The 17,133-nt window shown below is 42.8% G+C and overlaps 1 protein-coding gene across 2 annotated transcripts in view; it reads right to left on the bottom strand.

Moving 5' to 3' along the window:
- The window catches only part of LOC107387434 (unconventional myosin-VIIb), a 37,304-nt gene extending 25,087 nt beyond the window's left edge, over nt 1-12,217 (bottom strand). The window contains exons 1-18 of one of the 2 annotated variants that reach the window (XM_070545891.1): nt 11,743-12,217; nt 11,459-11,612; nt 11,273-11,374; nt 11,050-11,202; nt 8,520-8,704; nt 7,004-7,125; nt 6,776-6,918; nt 6,580-6,693; nt 6,092-6,245; nt 5,927-6,003; nt 5,732-5,851; nt 4,923-5,062; nt 4,631-4,841; nt 1,264-1,399; nt 1,001-1,173; nt 786-926; nt 559-717; nt 378-470 (exon numbers count right to left, since the gene is read on the bottom strand). In XM_070545891.1, coding sequence (XP_070401992.1) covers nt 378-470; nt 559-717; nt 786-926; nt 1,001-1,173; nt 1,264-1,399; nt 4,631-4,841; nt 4,923-5,062; nt 5,732-5,851; nt 5,927-6,003; nt 6,092-6,245; nt 6,580-6,693; nt 6,776-6,918; nt 7,004-7,125; nt 8,520-8,704; nt 11,050-11,202; nt 11,273-11,374; nt 11,459-11,476 — 2,241 coding nt within the window. In that variant the 5' untranslated portion in view covers nt 11,477-11,612; nt 11,743-12,217. The remainder of the gene's footprint in view (nt 1-377; nt 471-558; nt 718-785; nt 927-1,000; nt 1,174-1,263; nt 1,400-4,630; nt 4,842-4,922; nt 5,063-5,731; nt 5,852-5,926; nt 6,004-6,091; nt 6,246-6,579; nt 6,694-6,775; nt 6,919-7,003; nt 7,126-8,519; nt 8,705-11,049; nt 11,203-11,272; nt 11,375-11,458; nt 11,613-11,742) is intronic. The other variant, XM_054749668.2, reaches the window with a different exon arrangement.
- Nucleotides 12,218-17,133: the final 4,916 nt, after the last annotated feature.

Below are 17,133 nucleotides of genomic sequence, written 5' to 3'. Positions count from 1 at the left end.
GATGATGCTTTAATTCATGTCTGGGCTACTGTAAAAGTCATTTTACTCGTCTCAAGATCGTCGTTCAGGTTGTATAAAACTCTGCTGCTCCTCTAGTTAACAGTCGATTTTAGATTGCATGTAGAAGTTTTGACCCTAACCTTTGGAGCCCTGCATGGTGAAGCGTCTCCCTTTATCTCTGACCTGTTTTAACTCAACCCATATTCTGGGGTCAGCCGGCCAGATGCAGCTTGTGACCCCAGAATTCCAGTCAGACATGAGCAGCAATATTCCTTTTGAGCGGTAGCACCAGGACCGTAGAAGGCAGCTGCGCCTTTTCCCTTACACTGTAAAAGATGCTGTTTATGTATTTAAGACAAAACAAATGTCAGCCGCACCTTTAGGAATATCTTCGTCTTTCCGATCTTCCAGTCGCCTTGTCCCACCAGCACCCTCCCACAGATGCTCTCGCAGCATTTCTCCTTGCTTTCCTGTTCCACCACAAATTAAACACATACCAGGTGAGACTAGCTGAAATAAGGAATCATAAACAAAACTAATTCATTGTGCCTAACTCACCGTTTTAGGATCACACGTGGAAGTCTTGAGGAGAGCACGGTAGCGATCCAGAAACTCACTGAAGGTGTAGCGTACGGGATACCCGGCCTTTCGGATTTTGATGGTCTCCATCATCCCGGAGTAACGGAGCTGACGCATGCACAGCTCTCTGTCAAACAGCTGACACGAAGACATGATGTAACCCCTCCCATAGGTAATTAGGATGTGTTCTGGCTGAGTGGACTCACCATGGGCTTCTTGAAGTCATTGGGTTTGATGCAACGGATAAAATAAGGCTGGCACACAGTCAGAGTTTTCATCAGGGAGTCCAGAGACTGACGGAACTGACCGGTCAGAGTCGGTACACGCTTCTTACCATCAGACGTTTGCTATCAGACAAAACATAAAGGTCATACCTAAGTAACGTTGATGACCCGGCATCTTCAGGCCATTGAAGGTTTACCCGAAGACTGCTCTTGGCTGTGTTGATGACCATCTTGGGGTTGACACTCTTGATCACACTGGAGCTGGGGCCCAGATCCTCCTGAAACGTCTGTTTGAGGAGTTTGTTGGTGGAGGTCATCACCAGCTGAATCAGGTCTGGGCTGAGTGTGTCACGGTTCTTCTCAAGGAAGCCTGAAACATTGCACAAATGGTAAGAATACAGTTTGCCGTTTGACACTGAATGATTTTCTGTTTTTGATTGTTTTTTTTTTGGAAAAGCACCTTTGGAATCGTAGTAGACCACGCCAGCAAAATGCTGGATTCCAAACTGTGTATCGTGGTTGTTTTTGGGGGGAATGTAGACGTTTCCTTTCTCATGAACGTTATTCATCTTTTGGAGCATGGTAGTGTCTGTGCCCTGAGAACGAGAAAATGTGTTTCTGTTGAAAATATTTAATTACCATCTTACTAATGGGACTGATGAGCTAACAGCTAGTCTGAGTGCAGCCATGACCAAGGTGTCTCGCTGCAGACCTGTAAACAGTTCCCATCTACAGCGTTTTCGTGCAGAATATTTTGTAAACCTCTACCTGCCATCAGTTTCTCATCACACAGGTATCTAAAGACAATTCTGTTGTTGTTTAGAAAGGTAAAAATCACCAGAAGTTGTGCAACGTAGCACTTCTGATGCATGCACGGGTCAAATCTAGCAGGACGTTTTGCAGAAAAAACTTAAGTAATTCAAATTTTACAGTGGTTGAAAGGTCTATGATCCACCATTTACATAAACTACAGTCTGTTTGAGACAGTTGGAGCCATTTTAAGATGCTAACAACATACTTTGGGTTTGAGTTAGAACAGCTGTTTTTAGCTCATCAGTGCAGACCAAAGTGACCTCGTGCTGCCATCTAAGGGCCATGATATACTTGCTGTTTAACCTCGGGTTGGTGCAGGCAGAAGGCTTCTTCTTTGTTCACATACTTGCTGCTACACTGCACTCCACTGCATGTAGTACTGGAGTGTTCCACTAGGGCACATATGTCAGAGTCAAGGCCCGCGGAGCATTTTTATGTGGCCCGCGAGATAAATATCAAAAATATATTAAAACTGGCTCGCTGGCCGATTTTACCGCAAAGACTTCAACTCCCATGATGCTTTGCGGCGTCGGCGCGGAGCCGACGCGCCCCCTCCTTTGTGTTTTTTCAGCGCCTGCTGCCGGTCTCTGCAGCTCCGCTGTCTCGGACAAACTACACTCCTCTCACTCAGCGCCAAGTTCACTCAGCTGTTTTCTGACGTTGACGCCCAGAAACGGAGATTCTAGCTGCTCAGTAACGTGTTCACGACTGAAAGAGAAAGTTTTCCAACTAACGTCCAGACAGAGCTGATATAACTCCAGCGAGCAGCGACACGCTCAAACCAGCACGACTCTGTGGTTGCTGTGGTTGTGTTTCCTCCCCGACACACAACAACGTGGTCAAGCTGCTCAGACATGTTCATCAGCACAAACCTATGTGAGCACCTGTTGTCATCTAATGTTGTCATTATTATGATGAAGAGGAACAAAACAACAGGAGTCTCCTCCTCAGCTCAGATCAACCCCATGATGCAGGTATCTGGCTGGAACAGGTGAGCATCACAGTAAACCAGTGGAGCAAACTGAGCTTTAAATATGTTGGTTTTCTGCTCTTTTTCTGCTCCAAAACATGAAAGTTAACAGGTGAGATGTTGCATTTTCATTTAAGATAAAATGATATTTTTATGTTGTTGTTGGCCCATGAGAAAAGATTTAACCTACAGTAAACAGGAACTGGAAAGGCTGCAGATAGATGAATAGAATAGAAAATCCCTTTATTGTTCCTCAGTGGGGAAAGCTAGACGTCACAGCAGCGATGACACGTATTACAGGAGAAAAAAGGAGAATAAAAAATAAGAAAAATGAATAAACAAGAAAACATAAATCCTGAATAGATTTTAAAAATGCTGATTATACCACAAGTAATGAATACCACTGATGCCTTTTATTTAAAACGGACCTGCTCGTGTGTAATTTGGTTATTTCACATTCAGTGTTAATGCAGAAATAAGTTTGTTTCCAAATTTAAAGGTTCAAAATTGCATTTATGTTGATAAAGAAAATGTGCAAATTTGCCGTCACTTTTTCCAAAAATATTAAGTTTGGCCCTCGACTCCGTCCCAGAGTTTCATTTCGGCCCCGTGTGAGTTTGAGTTTGACACCCCTGGTCTATGATCCACCATTTACATAAACTACAGTCTTTTTGAGACAGTTGGAGCCATTTTAAGATGCTAACAACATACTTTGGGTTTGAGTTAGAACAGCTGTTTTTAGCTCATCAGTGCAGACCAAAGTGACCTCCATCTGAAGAAAAGTGCTGCCATCTAAGGGCCATGATATACTCGCTGTTTAACCTCGGGTTGGCGCAGGCAGAAGGCTGCTTCTTTGTTCACATACTTGCTGCTACACTGCACTGCACTGCATGTAGTACTGGAGTGTTCCACTAGGGGATGCACTAGAGAACTCAGACCAGCTAAAGAGCTGGGCTTGTGGTAACAGACACGGTGTCAATGAAGGAGCTGATTAACTTATTTAATTTTGAGATCACGACAGAAAAAATACGACAGCGGTATCGTAGATGGTGGAAAAGACCTTTAAACCAGAGACGGAGTCACCCTGGTGAGTGTGCTTCACTCGTTCGGACGCGTTCATTTCAGGCACAAACTACGCTTCAAATCAACACAAGTTACGCGTGGCAGCCATTTTAAACATGCGCTCGCATCATTAAACAACAAGTATATCATGGTTGTAAGACGGTGTCAGCAAAGGTCATTTTATAAATCCTTACTATCATTTTAGAATTGCATTCTTGTTTCAGCAGAAATATAAAAAGAAATTCTATTAAGTTTGTTTAAATAGCTCCAAACCACAACAAGAGTCCTCTCAAGGTGCTTTACAAAGTAAACAAACCAGTGGAACCTATACTTAGTGCATTGAGTTCAGTTCTTTATGTCACTTAGTTTAACGTTTCCTGTGTAAAAAAGAAAAAAAAGAAAGACAGCAGATTGCATGGAGTCACTGACTAGTGTTGGAGTCTTTACAGCAATCCTCATTCTAAGCAAGCATTTAGTGACAGTGGAAAGGAAAACTCCCTTTTAACCGGAAGAAATTCCAGAGGATCCTGGCTCACTGCGGGTTTGAATTTCCTGCTGGACCAGGCTACAATTTGTTGCTACAGGTGAATAACCTCCCTGGGGAGGTGTTTCGGGCATGTCCAGCCGGCAGGAGGCCCCCGGGTCGACCCAGGACACGTTGGAGAGGTTACATCTCCAATCTGGTCCGGGAACGCCTTGGGGTCCTGCCGGAGGAGCTGGTGGAGGTGGCCGGGGAGAGGACGGTCTGGAGCTCCCTAGTTGGGATGCTGCCCCCACGACCCGGACCCGGATAAGCGGAGGAAGACGACAACGACGAGGTAAATAACCACGCAATTCCATCTAAACATCAGTGTGATGTGAAACTGATTAATTCAAATGCTCCTCCTAGGATATTTAGGAGACTGGCTGTCGTTAAAAGGATTATATTATAAAAAAATCCACTTTTTATAGCGAGGTGGGTGAGGGTCGGAGATAGACAGACCTTAGGGAAGCTGCTCTCCTCATCAATAAGTGCCAACATGTTCAGAGGTTTGCTCGCCAAAACATCCAGAGTCCGCTGGTTGTCCTGGTAGTCAATGTGCTTCCAAACAATGTTCTCCCGAGCGTACTCGTCCTGCTCGAGCTTAAAGACATGTTTGACGAAGAACTGCTGCAGCTGCTCATTGGCAAAGTTGATGCACAGCTGCTCAAAGCTGTAAAAGTAAATAAAGCACGGGTTAGACTCTAAAAACATCAGCAACAGCGCTCTAGATCCATGGGATCGAGATGCTGACCTGTTTTTCTTGAAGTTCTCGAAACCAAAGATGTCGAGAAGGCCTATCGACTGTCGGACCTCGCTCTCGTCCTCAGGCGGCTTATAAATGGCAGCGTTGATTTTATCCACCACCCAGATGAAAAGTCTTCCATAAATAGCCTGGAATGACAGATAAGTTAAAGAAAAACAGAGTCCCTCTTCCCACAGAACTTCTTCTGCAATCATTACACTAAACGGAGCAGTCCGCTTTAAGGGTGAGGGCCCAGGCACTCCACAATACACGCATGAGCATTATTTTGGATTAAGTCGTTGCCAGCATTTAAAGACCCTCATCATTGTGTGATTTTTTTAAGCACATTTTTCTGCAGAGATGCCTTCATCTGCTCAAATTTCTATTTGGAGCTCTAAAGGCTCAGAAAACTGCATAATCTACTGTCTGGAACATCCAGGTATGAGCACATCTCGTTGGTAGTGAACACTGGCCCCTTGTGCGTCACAGAAATATAATTATTAATTATTATTAATGTCATCAAATGATCTCTGAGTGAGGAGGAACAAAAAGCCAAATACTGAGTAATCCTGAAAGTAAAATAAAATGACACTTTTAGATATCGTTGCGGTCAAAGACAAAGTTGTTCCCAGACCAAACAAACCAGTATATTAAAAATTACAACTATTTGGTTTAATTTGTATTTGTTGGCCTTTATGCCTTCGTGGATCCTGAAACTAAATCGGCTTTTATGAAATGAGACATCCAGATTTTTCCGGAGCACTCTTTGGAAACCCTGTTGACGTCTTAATGATAAAACAAGCTGCTGTGACTTTTACTTTGACGAATGCATCCCGACCATCCAGAGCTTGAAGAGGGTTTAGGAGTATCTTCACAGTGTCTCTGGCGGTCGTGACGGAGCGCTGAGTCAGACTACTCTCCAGAGCACCGGGGTCCACCTGAGGTCACCAGAAAACACGATTAGAGACGGCCTCATCGTGTCGTTTCTGTTAGCAGAAGGAAGCTCCACCTGCCTCCAACAGCTGGCTGGCCGTGTTGAAATGTGATGACTTCAGGACGTCACAGCCTTCCAGGTTATTTACTATAGTACCTGCAGCGATGCAGAAAGCCGTAGCCAGTGACCACAGAGATGAAATCATCTGCCGGATTAGAGAACACTGAAACGTGGATGCCCTTACTGTCAAAGCCCACATTGCCCAGGTGAAGAATGGCAGCCAGCAGCTTGGAGATTTCCCAGGAGTCCGACTCCGTAAACATGAGGATCTTCAGAGCAGAGCGGAAGTGAGCGTACTCCTTCACATCATCACGTCCCTCACAGCTGGTGCAGTCGCCCTGATGAAAACACGACTTTGTCTAAATACGAACCCTTGTTTTTTATATTTACGACAACAACAAGGACAAATGAGTCCAGGGCTGTGTGATATGAAACAGGAACTGTTGCCCTTTTATTTTGTGGTGCTACATAAAGCTGTGAAGGGGAGACGGATCCAGGTAGGTCTAACCAGAAGACCAGTCAAAACAAACTGGAAGGCTTAGCCCTAACAAGAGTTTGGTAATAAATGGATGCGACTGAATACATCTGGGTTGTTCTCACCGATGCTGAGATTAATTATACTAGGATATGAGAATGTGGTCATATCACACAGCAGTGGTTTAGTGTAGGTACCATGGTGAGATATTTGTACTCTGCAGCCGTCCCCAGGGAGAGGATCTTCTTCTGCTCCGCTGACATGCCCATCAGCATGTAGTAAAAGATGTGGTAGTTCCTCTCCTCAGGTGCCTGTTCATTCAAGTTAATGTTGTTTACTGTAGGAAAACCCAACTCGTGTAACAGGAAGCAGTCAGCTGATGCGTTTCCCTACCTGACGACAAACTCTAGACTTCTCCAGCAGGTACTGCTCCACCCGTGCCCCTTCAATAGCCCCGCCTTGGGTGAAGTAGATGTCGATGTACTTTCCAAATCGACTTGAGTTGTCATTGCGAACGGTTTTAGCGTTTCCAAAAGCTGAAAGGGAAACAGTGAACTATGTGAGAGGAATACTGGAGAAAGGTGTGACGAATAAAACGTCACAGGACTCGTTGTCTCTGACCTTCTAGGATGGGGTTGGCCTCCAGAATCTGCTGCTCGATCCAGGAGTGCTGGCCGCTCACTGCAGCCAGAAACTGCAGCATTAGCTTGGTGCTCTCGGTTTTTCCTGCTCCCGACTCTCCGCTGATGCAGAAAACAGACGTCAACTTTCATTTTAATCGTGTTGCACTTCATAAATGATAAAGACTGTGCCGCAGCACCAAACAGTGCTCTGGGTGTAGTGTGATGGTGCAACGGATCTGGTACAACCAGTTCAGAAAGGGTCATTTCTCCCAAAAGAGGAGGAAATGGGTTTTGCATTTCATTTAGACGTTTTTGTTGTTAAACTAAGCTGTTGGCAACTAACTTTCATTTGTAAGCACACAGTCTTGTTATTGAACCCTCTGACAAAACCAAACAAGTGTCTGTTTTACAACTGTGTCGTAAGGCAAGGAAAAGAAAAGAAAACGAGGACGTGGAAATGACAAGAACACGTTAAAGTGGTATGTATAGGAGAAAGTTCAAAGCAGGCCAACCCTGTTGAGCTTCTGAACCTGGCTGTATTTGTACTCATTAACATCAACAGAGGGTCCCATGTGTGTTTTTACTCAGTAAACTGGGAAAAAACAAGGAATTTTATTGAAAAAAAGGTGCAATATTTTGGCTACATCCACAGCAGAACTCACAGACTTTCCTTCAACCCTTCGTAATAAGACTCTCGAACATTCATACACTTTTCATGAATATTTTTTAATTTTTACCCTAACCCACTTTTGTTTTTCTCAGCAGCCCTAATATACAATCACATAGCCCAGGGGTGTCAAACTCATTTTAGCTCGGGGGCCACATCGAGGGAAATCTAGTCCCAAGTGGGCCGGACCGGTAAATAAAAAAAAACTTCAGAGTGTTTTCTTTGTTTTAATACAATCAATATAAAACAAGGCTGGAGCCTGAGGACAGTGTAGTACAAGTACAACACCTGAAGTGTACTTGAAAATTTGAAAAAAATTAAAAAATCAACAAATAAAAAAAACATTCCTTAGTGATTCAAGGAGCTTACAGATCACATGGCAAGATCAGTTTCATGCAGCACTTAAAATATATTTGACTCATTTTACTTTACATCTTTTAGCTTTCACCAGCACATCAACATCAGGATGAGTGGCGGCCAACTTCAGGATGGGATTCAAGTTCTTGTGTGAGCCTTGAGCGCAGCTTTGTTTTATTTATACTCATTACAGAGAAAACTTGCTCACAAAGATAAGTTTATTTTCACTCTACATTGTAAAGTATGAAAATAAAGTTTACACAACCATCTCGTGGGCCGGATTTAACCCGCTTGCGGGCCGGATCCGGCCCGCGGGCCGCATCTTTGACACCCCTGACATAGCCCTTCCATTATAGTGATGTTTTTACCATGTAAAGTTAGTTAAATGTGTAATTTAAACAATCTAATAGAGCAGAAGTCTCCACCGAAGCCCTCGGGCTGACTAACAACTGGACCGTCGCAATAAAAGAGTTCAGAGAGCAGGGCACACCTGATGACACAGCACTGGTTCTTTCTGTTGCGCCTCATGTTGAAAAAGCAAGTGTCTGCGATGGCAAAGACGTGTGGCGGCAGTTCCCCGAGCCGCCGATCCGTGTACATGTGCACGTGCTCAGTGGTGTAGATGGGCAGCAGCTGGTAGGGGTTCACCGCTACCAGAATGGAGCCTGTGTACGTCTGCAAACAGAGGGAGGGAGATGGTAGCATCACACAGAGGCACACTAGACGAGGGTGCACATGAGCATAAACAAGTTATTATGGCTGAAGAACATCAACAAGGCAAATGGCCTCTTTCAGTCACTGGGTCTAAATGGTTCCTTGATTAGTTAAACTCAGGAAAAGCTGTGATAAGTTGTGTTATTAATCCAATATCTGGCAAAAAAATGTGTTTTGTTCCATTAAACAGTTTCTAATTATCTTTAAATAAATAACCCTCATACACAAAGTCGTGGTTCTCATCCTCCTGCAGGTCAAAGAGGTCCAACCTCACGGGGAGGAGTTTACATGTCAGAAGGTCTTGTTCATGAGGGAGGGATGGAGGGATCAGGAGATGGACAGGAGGATTGGGGCTCACGTGCCTTTAATCTGGACGCTAAACTAGCTTGTTCTGGTGAACACCTTAGGATCCTACTGGGAGAAATGGTGGGAATGATGGAGGGAGAGGGCAGTTTGTGCTTCCCTGATGGAGCTGCTAGTCCCAACAATCTGTTCTTAGAAGGTCCTTGGCGAGCCTTTACGGTGTAAAAAATTAAATAATCAGTCTGAAGTGTGGTCTTTTCTCCAGAGAGAAGCATACAATGTCCTTCAATCCTTCACAACAAGAGTCTCAAACAAACATCTATACTGTAGAATACTCACAAACACCTGAAGCTGATGAAATGTTTGTTTTTTAAGGTAAAACTCAAACTGTAGCCTAACTCCATGGAAGTCAGTTTCAGATGCAAAGTTAAAGAGCAAGTCACCCCCAAATAAACTTTTTTTTTTGCTGATAAACTAAATAAACGAGTGTCTAATCGTGCTGCAGACACGTGTCGTCAATAATTTGGCACTTCGGTGCATCTTAGTTAAAATTTAAATATTCTGCCTAAAACTGTCAGTGTTGTGCCGTTGTCAGGTAAAAACTCTGCACTGTATTTTAATTTAAATCTGCCACCGCTATTGGCTAAGAAGTATGCTATGATGTAAACTGGTACATTATGATGTCACAATGCTGTCGTGAGCCTGAGTGTGTGTATTTGTTAGCGGCTCCGCCCTCTCGGTCTGCCAGGCAACAGCGTGTGTTGCATTTTTCAAACATAAAGTGGGAGTGGAGTTAGACTCTGGTAGGGGGTGACTTGCTCTTTAAGATGAAGGACCTAAAACTTGTCTTTATTATTAAAACCTGTCCTGGAGAAAAGTTAAGTGTTCATTCACACAAGGCATTATGGGTGTTTTTCCATCCATGAGGTTTGGCTCTCGAGTCCCTTTTTAACTGCATGAAAACATTTCTACAGTGTTTGTTCTGGGCTGGCTCTAGCCCGTTCAAACCGAGCTGACGAAGTTGTTGCAGCCACACGTCCCTGCTCGGACGCTCCGAGAGCCAGATGCTGCCGTTGGCTCCCAGAACTCGGCTAAAGACGAGAGGCGTTTTCGGTAGCGGGTCCAGAACTATTGAACGTTAGGACTGTCCTCTCATCATCGGTAGTGGTTTTTAAAACGAGGCTGAAGACCTACTTTTATGACCTGGCTCTGTGGGTTAGCTGTTGCTGTTTCTTCGTATAATTTTACCTCGTAATGGTTACTTTGTTGGTTTTCTCTGTTTTTATTCTGCTCTGTACATCACTTTGATGGCACGATTCATGGCTGATGTAAGGTCAGTCCCATTAGATGTCACAGCACAGCCGCGCTCGGGAACTATTTGGTGGTTTAACCCCCCAATCCAACCCCTTAAAGCAGGGAGGAATTGGGTCCCATTTTTTCAAAGTCTTTGGTATGACCCGACCAGGAATCGAACCCCTGATCTCCCAGTCTCAGGGCGGACACTCTACCACTAGACCACTGAGAAAGGTGTAAAGTCAGTCCCATTAGTTGGTGCTGGGTTGACTTGTTTTAGATTAGAAAGAAACAACAAGAGCTCATCATTTATACCTGAAATGACCAAATATTTTACGGCCTGTTTGAACCTCTCTGTGCAAAACAGACCCCATCTGTCAGAAACTGTAAATGTTGTAAATGTTGCTCATAAAATGAATCATTTCCAAATCAATTCTTTCTGTGTTTATTTACATTTCACACAAGTCTGGACTCAACATAACAAAATGTTCTGATTTCAAACTGAGCACACACATGGCTGAGCTCTGCTGTTGTGAGGCGGAAACGCTGGAGCCTTATCTCACAGCAAAGGCTCGTTGGTCTCCGTGGAGACAAACCGCTCTGTGATAAACGACGGGACAAAGTCTGCTTCGGAAAGTGGCTCGTAGCAAGCCGACACGCGGAAGACGAACAGGTTACAGACACCATAAAACTGGGCGAGAGAGACTCACGTAGATGACGCCCTCCTTGTGGCGCACCATCAGGTTCCGGAGCAGGCCGGCCTCGTTCAGGTCACCGAGCATGATCATGTCATCCACACCTTTCACTGAGGTGGGGTGCATGGGCCGGATGCCGCCCTCAATCTTCTTGTTGATCTTGTGCTCCTGGACAACAAAACATCAGTTTTACTCATAGATTCTCCCGGATCTGAACCAACGTTTAATAGATTTGTACCTTTCCTTCATCATCGATCAGCCGAAGCTGCCCAGTGTCTGTGACCTTAACCTCTGCTCCGATCGGGATCCCAGCACCCGAGTCCACCCACACAAAATCCCCCTGGTCGGAGAAATCAGACGTTAACAGAGACTTGACCGTACTCTAAACAAAAGAACATCATAGCTGTGTATTTATCAGTCTTACCTTACTTAAATGCAGCATGGCAAAAATGTGGCAAAGTTCTGAAAGAGAAGACAGAACTGCCGGCAAACTGACACACACTCGGTTAGACTTGGTTAGCCAGTCGGCCAAGTCTTTCAACACAAGTTTCCATTTAGAGTGAATTCATTTATTCCACCTTAAAAACACATTTTCACTTTCCAGTAAAATGTTAGAAATGGATTAAATACATTTCACAATCTTATAATCTACAGGGTTTACAGCATAACTACAAACGTAGTGTAATTGTGTTTGATATCGTCTCCTACCTGAGAACAGGTGTTCCTGTGGTGGAAGCTACCGCTGAGGGACGTTTATCCTGAATGACTGGGAAGCAAGAAGGTTTCCCAGCATCGTCTCGGTTTATGGCCCTTTGACTTTGCTCCTATAAAGGCCGTGACAACCATCGTCACTGACAGCTGCTCTCTGGGCCATCGTTTCAGCTGCTTTCAAGCCCACCTACTGCTGCAGATCTCCAATGTTTTCATCATGAAATAAAGTCTGAGAGTTTAAAACACAGCTCGACAGCAGCTGGTGCATTAAACCCTCTATCCAAGGGTCCCTAATAACCGTGCCCATTTCTGACTACATAACGCTGAACATCAAAAACAGAGTTTAGAAAACCAGCCCACTACAACATGACATTGGAACATTTACTAGAGGCAGAAAGTGAGTTTCCTCGGTCTCTACCTGGTCCATATCTCAGTAGTTACAGGTCAACGTGTGTTAACATGTACTTTCAGGCAATTACGTTGTAAACAGCAGATAATAAAAAGGAATGACTGAGTCTAATCTGGGATGTGGATAAAACTGCTCAGAACCCACATTCAACACAAACTGTACAGGAACCGGCAGATAAGGCTGGCCCACGTAGAGGAGAGGACCGTCAGAGCAGCGAGAGCCAAGTAAACCTTGAAACGTCACTTATCTTTGAGGTAAAGTTCTGCGTCTTCAGCTTTACAAGCATTCGCTAGCAATCGCCTACACCAAAATACAACACTGAATGTGCAGTTCTCGCTCCTGAGTGTGATCGGTGATGACTGGTTATTTCAGGGGTGTCAAACTCATTTTAGCTCAGGGGCCACATTGAGGGAAATCTAGTCCCAAGTGGGCCGGACCGGTAAATAATAAAAAAAACAACTTCAGATTGTTTTCTTTGTTTTAATACAATCAATATAAAACAAGACTGGAGCCTGAGGACAGTGTAGTACAAGTACAACACCTGAAGTGTACTTGAAAATTTGAAAAAAAAAAAAAAATAAAAATAAAATCAACAAACAAAAAAAACATTCCTTAGTGATTCAAAGAGCTTACAGATCACATGGCAAGATCAGTTTCATGCAGCACTTAAAGTATATTTGACTCATTTTACTTTACATCTTTTAGCTTTCACCAGCACATCAACATCAGAAGTCACATCCTGAGTGGCGGCCAACTTCAGGATGGGATTCAAGTTCTTGTGTGAGCCTTGAGCGCAGCTTTGTTTTATTTTTACTCATTACAGAGAAAACTTGCTCACAATGATGAGTTTATTTTCACTCTACATTGTAAAGTATGAAAATTAAGTTTACACAACCATCTCGCGGGCCGGATTCAACCCACTTGCGGGCCGGATTCGGCCCGCGGGCCGCATCTTTGACACCCCTGGGTTATTTAATCCATCGGGGTGGTTTGTTTGTGGTATGCTAGGAGACACGTCAGTGGCTTGATAGACAGCAGTTGACATCTTTCTAAAAGAGATAACACTATTAATTAAAGCAGAGTGGAGGGAACGTTAACTCAAGACCTAGTCTGACTTTAAAGGAACTCACAACCTTAATCCTGACCTGCCCCCAACAGGCTTGAAGTCATGGGTTTCCAAACATTTAAAGGAAAGAGTCAAAAGTGTCATGTTAATGGTTATCGAGGGTCAAAAAAAATATTTTTTTAAATAAAATGCCAAAAATATTTAATGAATTTTGTTTTTTTTTTACTGCTAATTTATTTAACCTTTATTTATCCAGATGAGTCGCAGTAAAGAATAAGTATATTATTGTCAACAGATATAAAAACGTTAAAGTCTCAGTGTACATCAACAATAAACATTCCTCAATAAAAATGCAGTTGGGGCCACATAAAAGCACTCAGAGGGTCGCGATTGGCCCCCGGGCCACTATTTGCACAGTTTTGCTTAAAACCATTTTGGTCAAATCTTAAAAATAACATAAGATCCAATCATTCTGTATTGGTCTCAGCATGTCACACAGACTTTAAGCTTAGCACCCGTAAAATCGACAGTTTTAGAAGTTTGATTAGGTGGAACAACATTTTTAACTCATTCACTGCCAATGACGTTGTCATTCGCATTTTTTTTTCTGTTTGGGCATCGGAACGAGCCCCCGCACCGAGAACAAACATCTCAGCTCTGAAGCCGATCTTCATCCGCATTCGTCACAAGTCACATGATCAGGAAAAATAAAATCCATGTGTTAAGAGATCGTTTTGGGCCGTTCCTGTAAAAAAAAAAAAAGTGAGGCGCGAACCGGAAAAGCGTCTGCCATCACAATTCGACAACAGATTATGAAAGAACGGATAACGCTCGAAACGCGCGGATTCTTCCTGATGTAAGAGGTGAGTCTCCTCTTTGTTTTGGTGTCGACATCCTTCTAGCGCGCAACGTTCTGTCACTCTAGAAAAAAACTGTAAAAACGGTAAGAAACGCTGGCAGCGAAGGGCTTTAGTGATCAGGAAACAGCTGGCAGTGAAAGAGTTAACTGGAGTTGGCCCTTAAAGAACAAGTCACCCCCTACCAGAGTCTAACTCCACTCCCATTTTCTGTTTAAAAAAGATGGCATTGCCTGGCAGACCAAGAGGGCAAAGCCAGTCACAAATAAACACACACACAGGTGGTGATGAGCTACAATGTAGCCACAGCTACCCTGAGGTACACTGACAGAAGCAAGTCTGCGGAGCACTGGCACCACCAGTCCCTCGAACACAACCACCACCAGCAACCAATGTGGGTTAACTGTATCTTGCCCAAGGACACAACAGTTGCAACAGATGGGTTTGAAACCTGCAACTCTCCAGTTATCGGGAGTGAATCTCTGCAACGCATTGTTGAATTTTTACTTTCAAACAAAACTTCTCCTCCTGATGCGATTTATTGGTGTTACACACATTTTTTTCTATAATTCATCATTTTTTTTTAGGTTTGTGTTAAAATATTTTCACATTGTAAATTAGTCTTAACTTAGGTTCAGAACAATTAACAATGTCTGTTTTTAAAGATGACTGCGCCTCATAGTAAGTGCTATTTGAAGACAATTTTCTGAAGAAATCTGTCACAACTGTGAACAATGCTAGCACGCTAACACGCTAAGGCTCGTCCACCTCCTCGAGGAAGCTGCATTCGTTTGACATCTATCGCCCTCTGGTGGCATTTTTGTAACATTACAATAACAATTTTTTCTATGTTTACATTATCTGATGGAAGAAAGGGAAAATTATTTAGTATAATGTTGTAATCTAATCATGCAAAGTACAATAAAAATGTATCCAATAAAGTTCTGAATTGTGAATGAGCAAGAATGATCTTTTGCTCTTTATATGTTGTCATTTAGCGTAATTAAAATTTAAAATCTCCTTGAAGTATTTAGGAAAATAAAGTAAACATTGAGTTCTCTAAAACACACATTTATTTAATGTCATAAAATAAAGCTGTAATTATTATAGAGTCAAGTTCAAACATCTTCAATAAAATACATGAATTTTAAATAAATTAATTAAAGGAATAATGTAAGCAACACATAACATAAAATATGATGAAATTGCATTGTTTTGAAAAGATCATTTTAAATTTTTAAAATGTCAGTTTAAACTGTCTTAGTAGTCATTTGTGCACAACCTTTGGATATTTATCATACTGTATATTGTCACAACGTGCCGGTGGGTGAAGCGGAGGCAAGGATCCACATGCGGGTGCAAAGGCAGACAGATAAGCAGGAATGGTTTACAAAAAGGTTTTAATAAAAGAACACTCTGGACTACTGAAACAATAGACACAATAGACAAGAGACACAGAACTGAAGGGGTTTAAATACAGACTGGACAGTCCAGTCGGTTTAAATACATGAGGGCTAGGAGCTTGGGTGATTGGTGGGAGCAATTAACAGAGACACATGACTGAACAGAATGGGGAGACAGGACAGGGTGTGACATATATTGACATTTTTCTACTTTTGCAAAGTAAAAATATTAATATTTAGTGTGTTTATGTGACTTCTGCAGTTGTCACAGTCCTGTGTCAATTGGAATTATTACAATGACTGGAAAACAGAAATAAATAATGACTAATTGTTCTCACACACTGACAGGTAAAACACCTTCTAACCATTGACAGATCCGTGAGCTGTTCTTGAATTATGAAGATAAGACCCGTTTCTGAGCAAAAATTATTTTGACTTTGGTATTGTTAACTTTCACATACTCAACTCCGACCAGATATGGTGTAATGTTCTCATCTCAACCTTAATCCTAGCCGCCTCATTGCCAAGTGATGGTTGCCTGAAAGTAACGGAGAGTGGAAAGTCTGTTCTCTTGAGAAGCAAGAGTGAATCAGATTTTACACGAGCTATTATAGCATCTGGTTAGATTTAGGGAACACAAAAACATGCAAATTCCTGAATGGACGAGAGAACAATGGCACAGATGTTTCCTTCACTTTCCTTTCCTTTCTATCAATGTGGGGCTATAAAACGTGGCTGCAGCAACTTTCCCCAGCCTTTCAGTGTTCTACATGGTGATATTAACATTCTTTCAGATTTCTAATGATGAGGAAGAAACAGGTCAAAGGGAAAGGGTCATGCAGCACTGGCATGAAGTGCACATTACTGGGCTAAACAAGCTGTAGGTCCTCAGCAGGGTGGCTGGCTGGCTTTAAAAGACCTCAAACATGCAGGACACAATTATATTCAAAAGTTCTTTGTTGAACTCCGATGGAAATTATATGTTACAGTAACTTATATTGTACAAAAACATTGATAATAACAACAATAAAAATAGTAATAACAATAATAATCTCACATTAGTCAAAGTTTTTCAAAGAGTCATTAAATGCTGACGGCTGTGGACAGGAAGGATCTCCTGTATTACAGCAGGTTTGAAGAAGCCTTCCACTGAAAAGGTTCTGTTGCATTACGGTATCATTAAGAGGATGCTCTGGGTTGTTAAATTATTTTTATTTTTGATTTTATGAAGAATCCTTCTTTGCACCATCATCACCAGTGGTTCCACAGTATAGTCTGCAGCACGGAACCAACCTTCTTTATCAGGTTGTTGAGCCTTTTTAGGTCCCTGGCTTTGATACTATCCTAATAGGTGATGGACCCAAGTGATTGCACCCTCTATGATATACTTATAGAAGATATGCAGCAGCTTGCTACAAACCTTAAAGGATGCAAAAGCCCCCCCCAAGAAGTCCAGCCTGCACTGACTCTTCCTGTAGATGGCTTCAGTAGTCCAGTCTGTAGATGGACATCGAGGAATTTATAGTCTTCAACCACCTCCTCATCTACTCCCATCGTGCAGATAGCGTTTGACCTATTCCTATTTCTTCTGAAATTTGCAATCTTGTCCAGGAGCAGAGGGCAGCAGTGGCTCAACAGGTTGAGCGGGTTGTC

This window comes from Nothobranchius furzeri, chromosome 16 (genome assembly GCF_043380555.1).
Source record: "Nothobranchius furzeri strain GRZ-AD chromosome 16, NfurGRZ-RIMD1, whole genome shotgun sequence".
In the NCBI taxonomy this organism is placed as follows: Eukaryota; Metazoa; Chordata; class Actinopteri; order Cyprinodontiformes; family Nothobranchiidae; genus Nothobranchius; species Nothobranchius furzeri.
The sequence above is the reverse complement of the archived record's forward strand: the minus strand, read 5'-3'. Positions and strand labels throughout refer to the sequence as shown.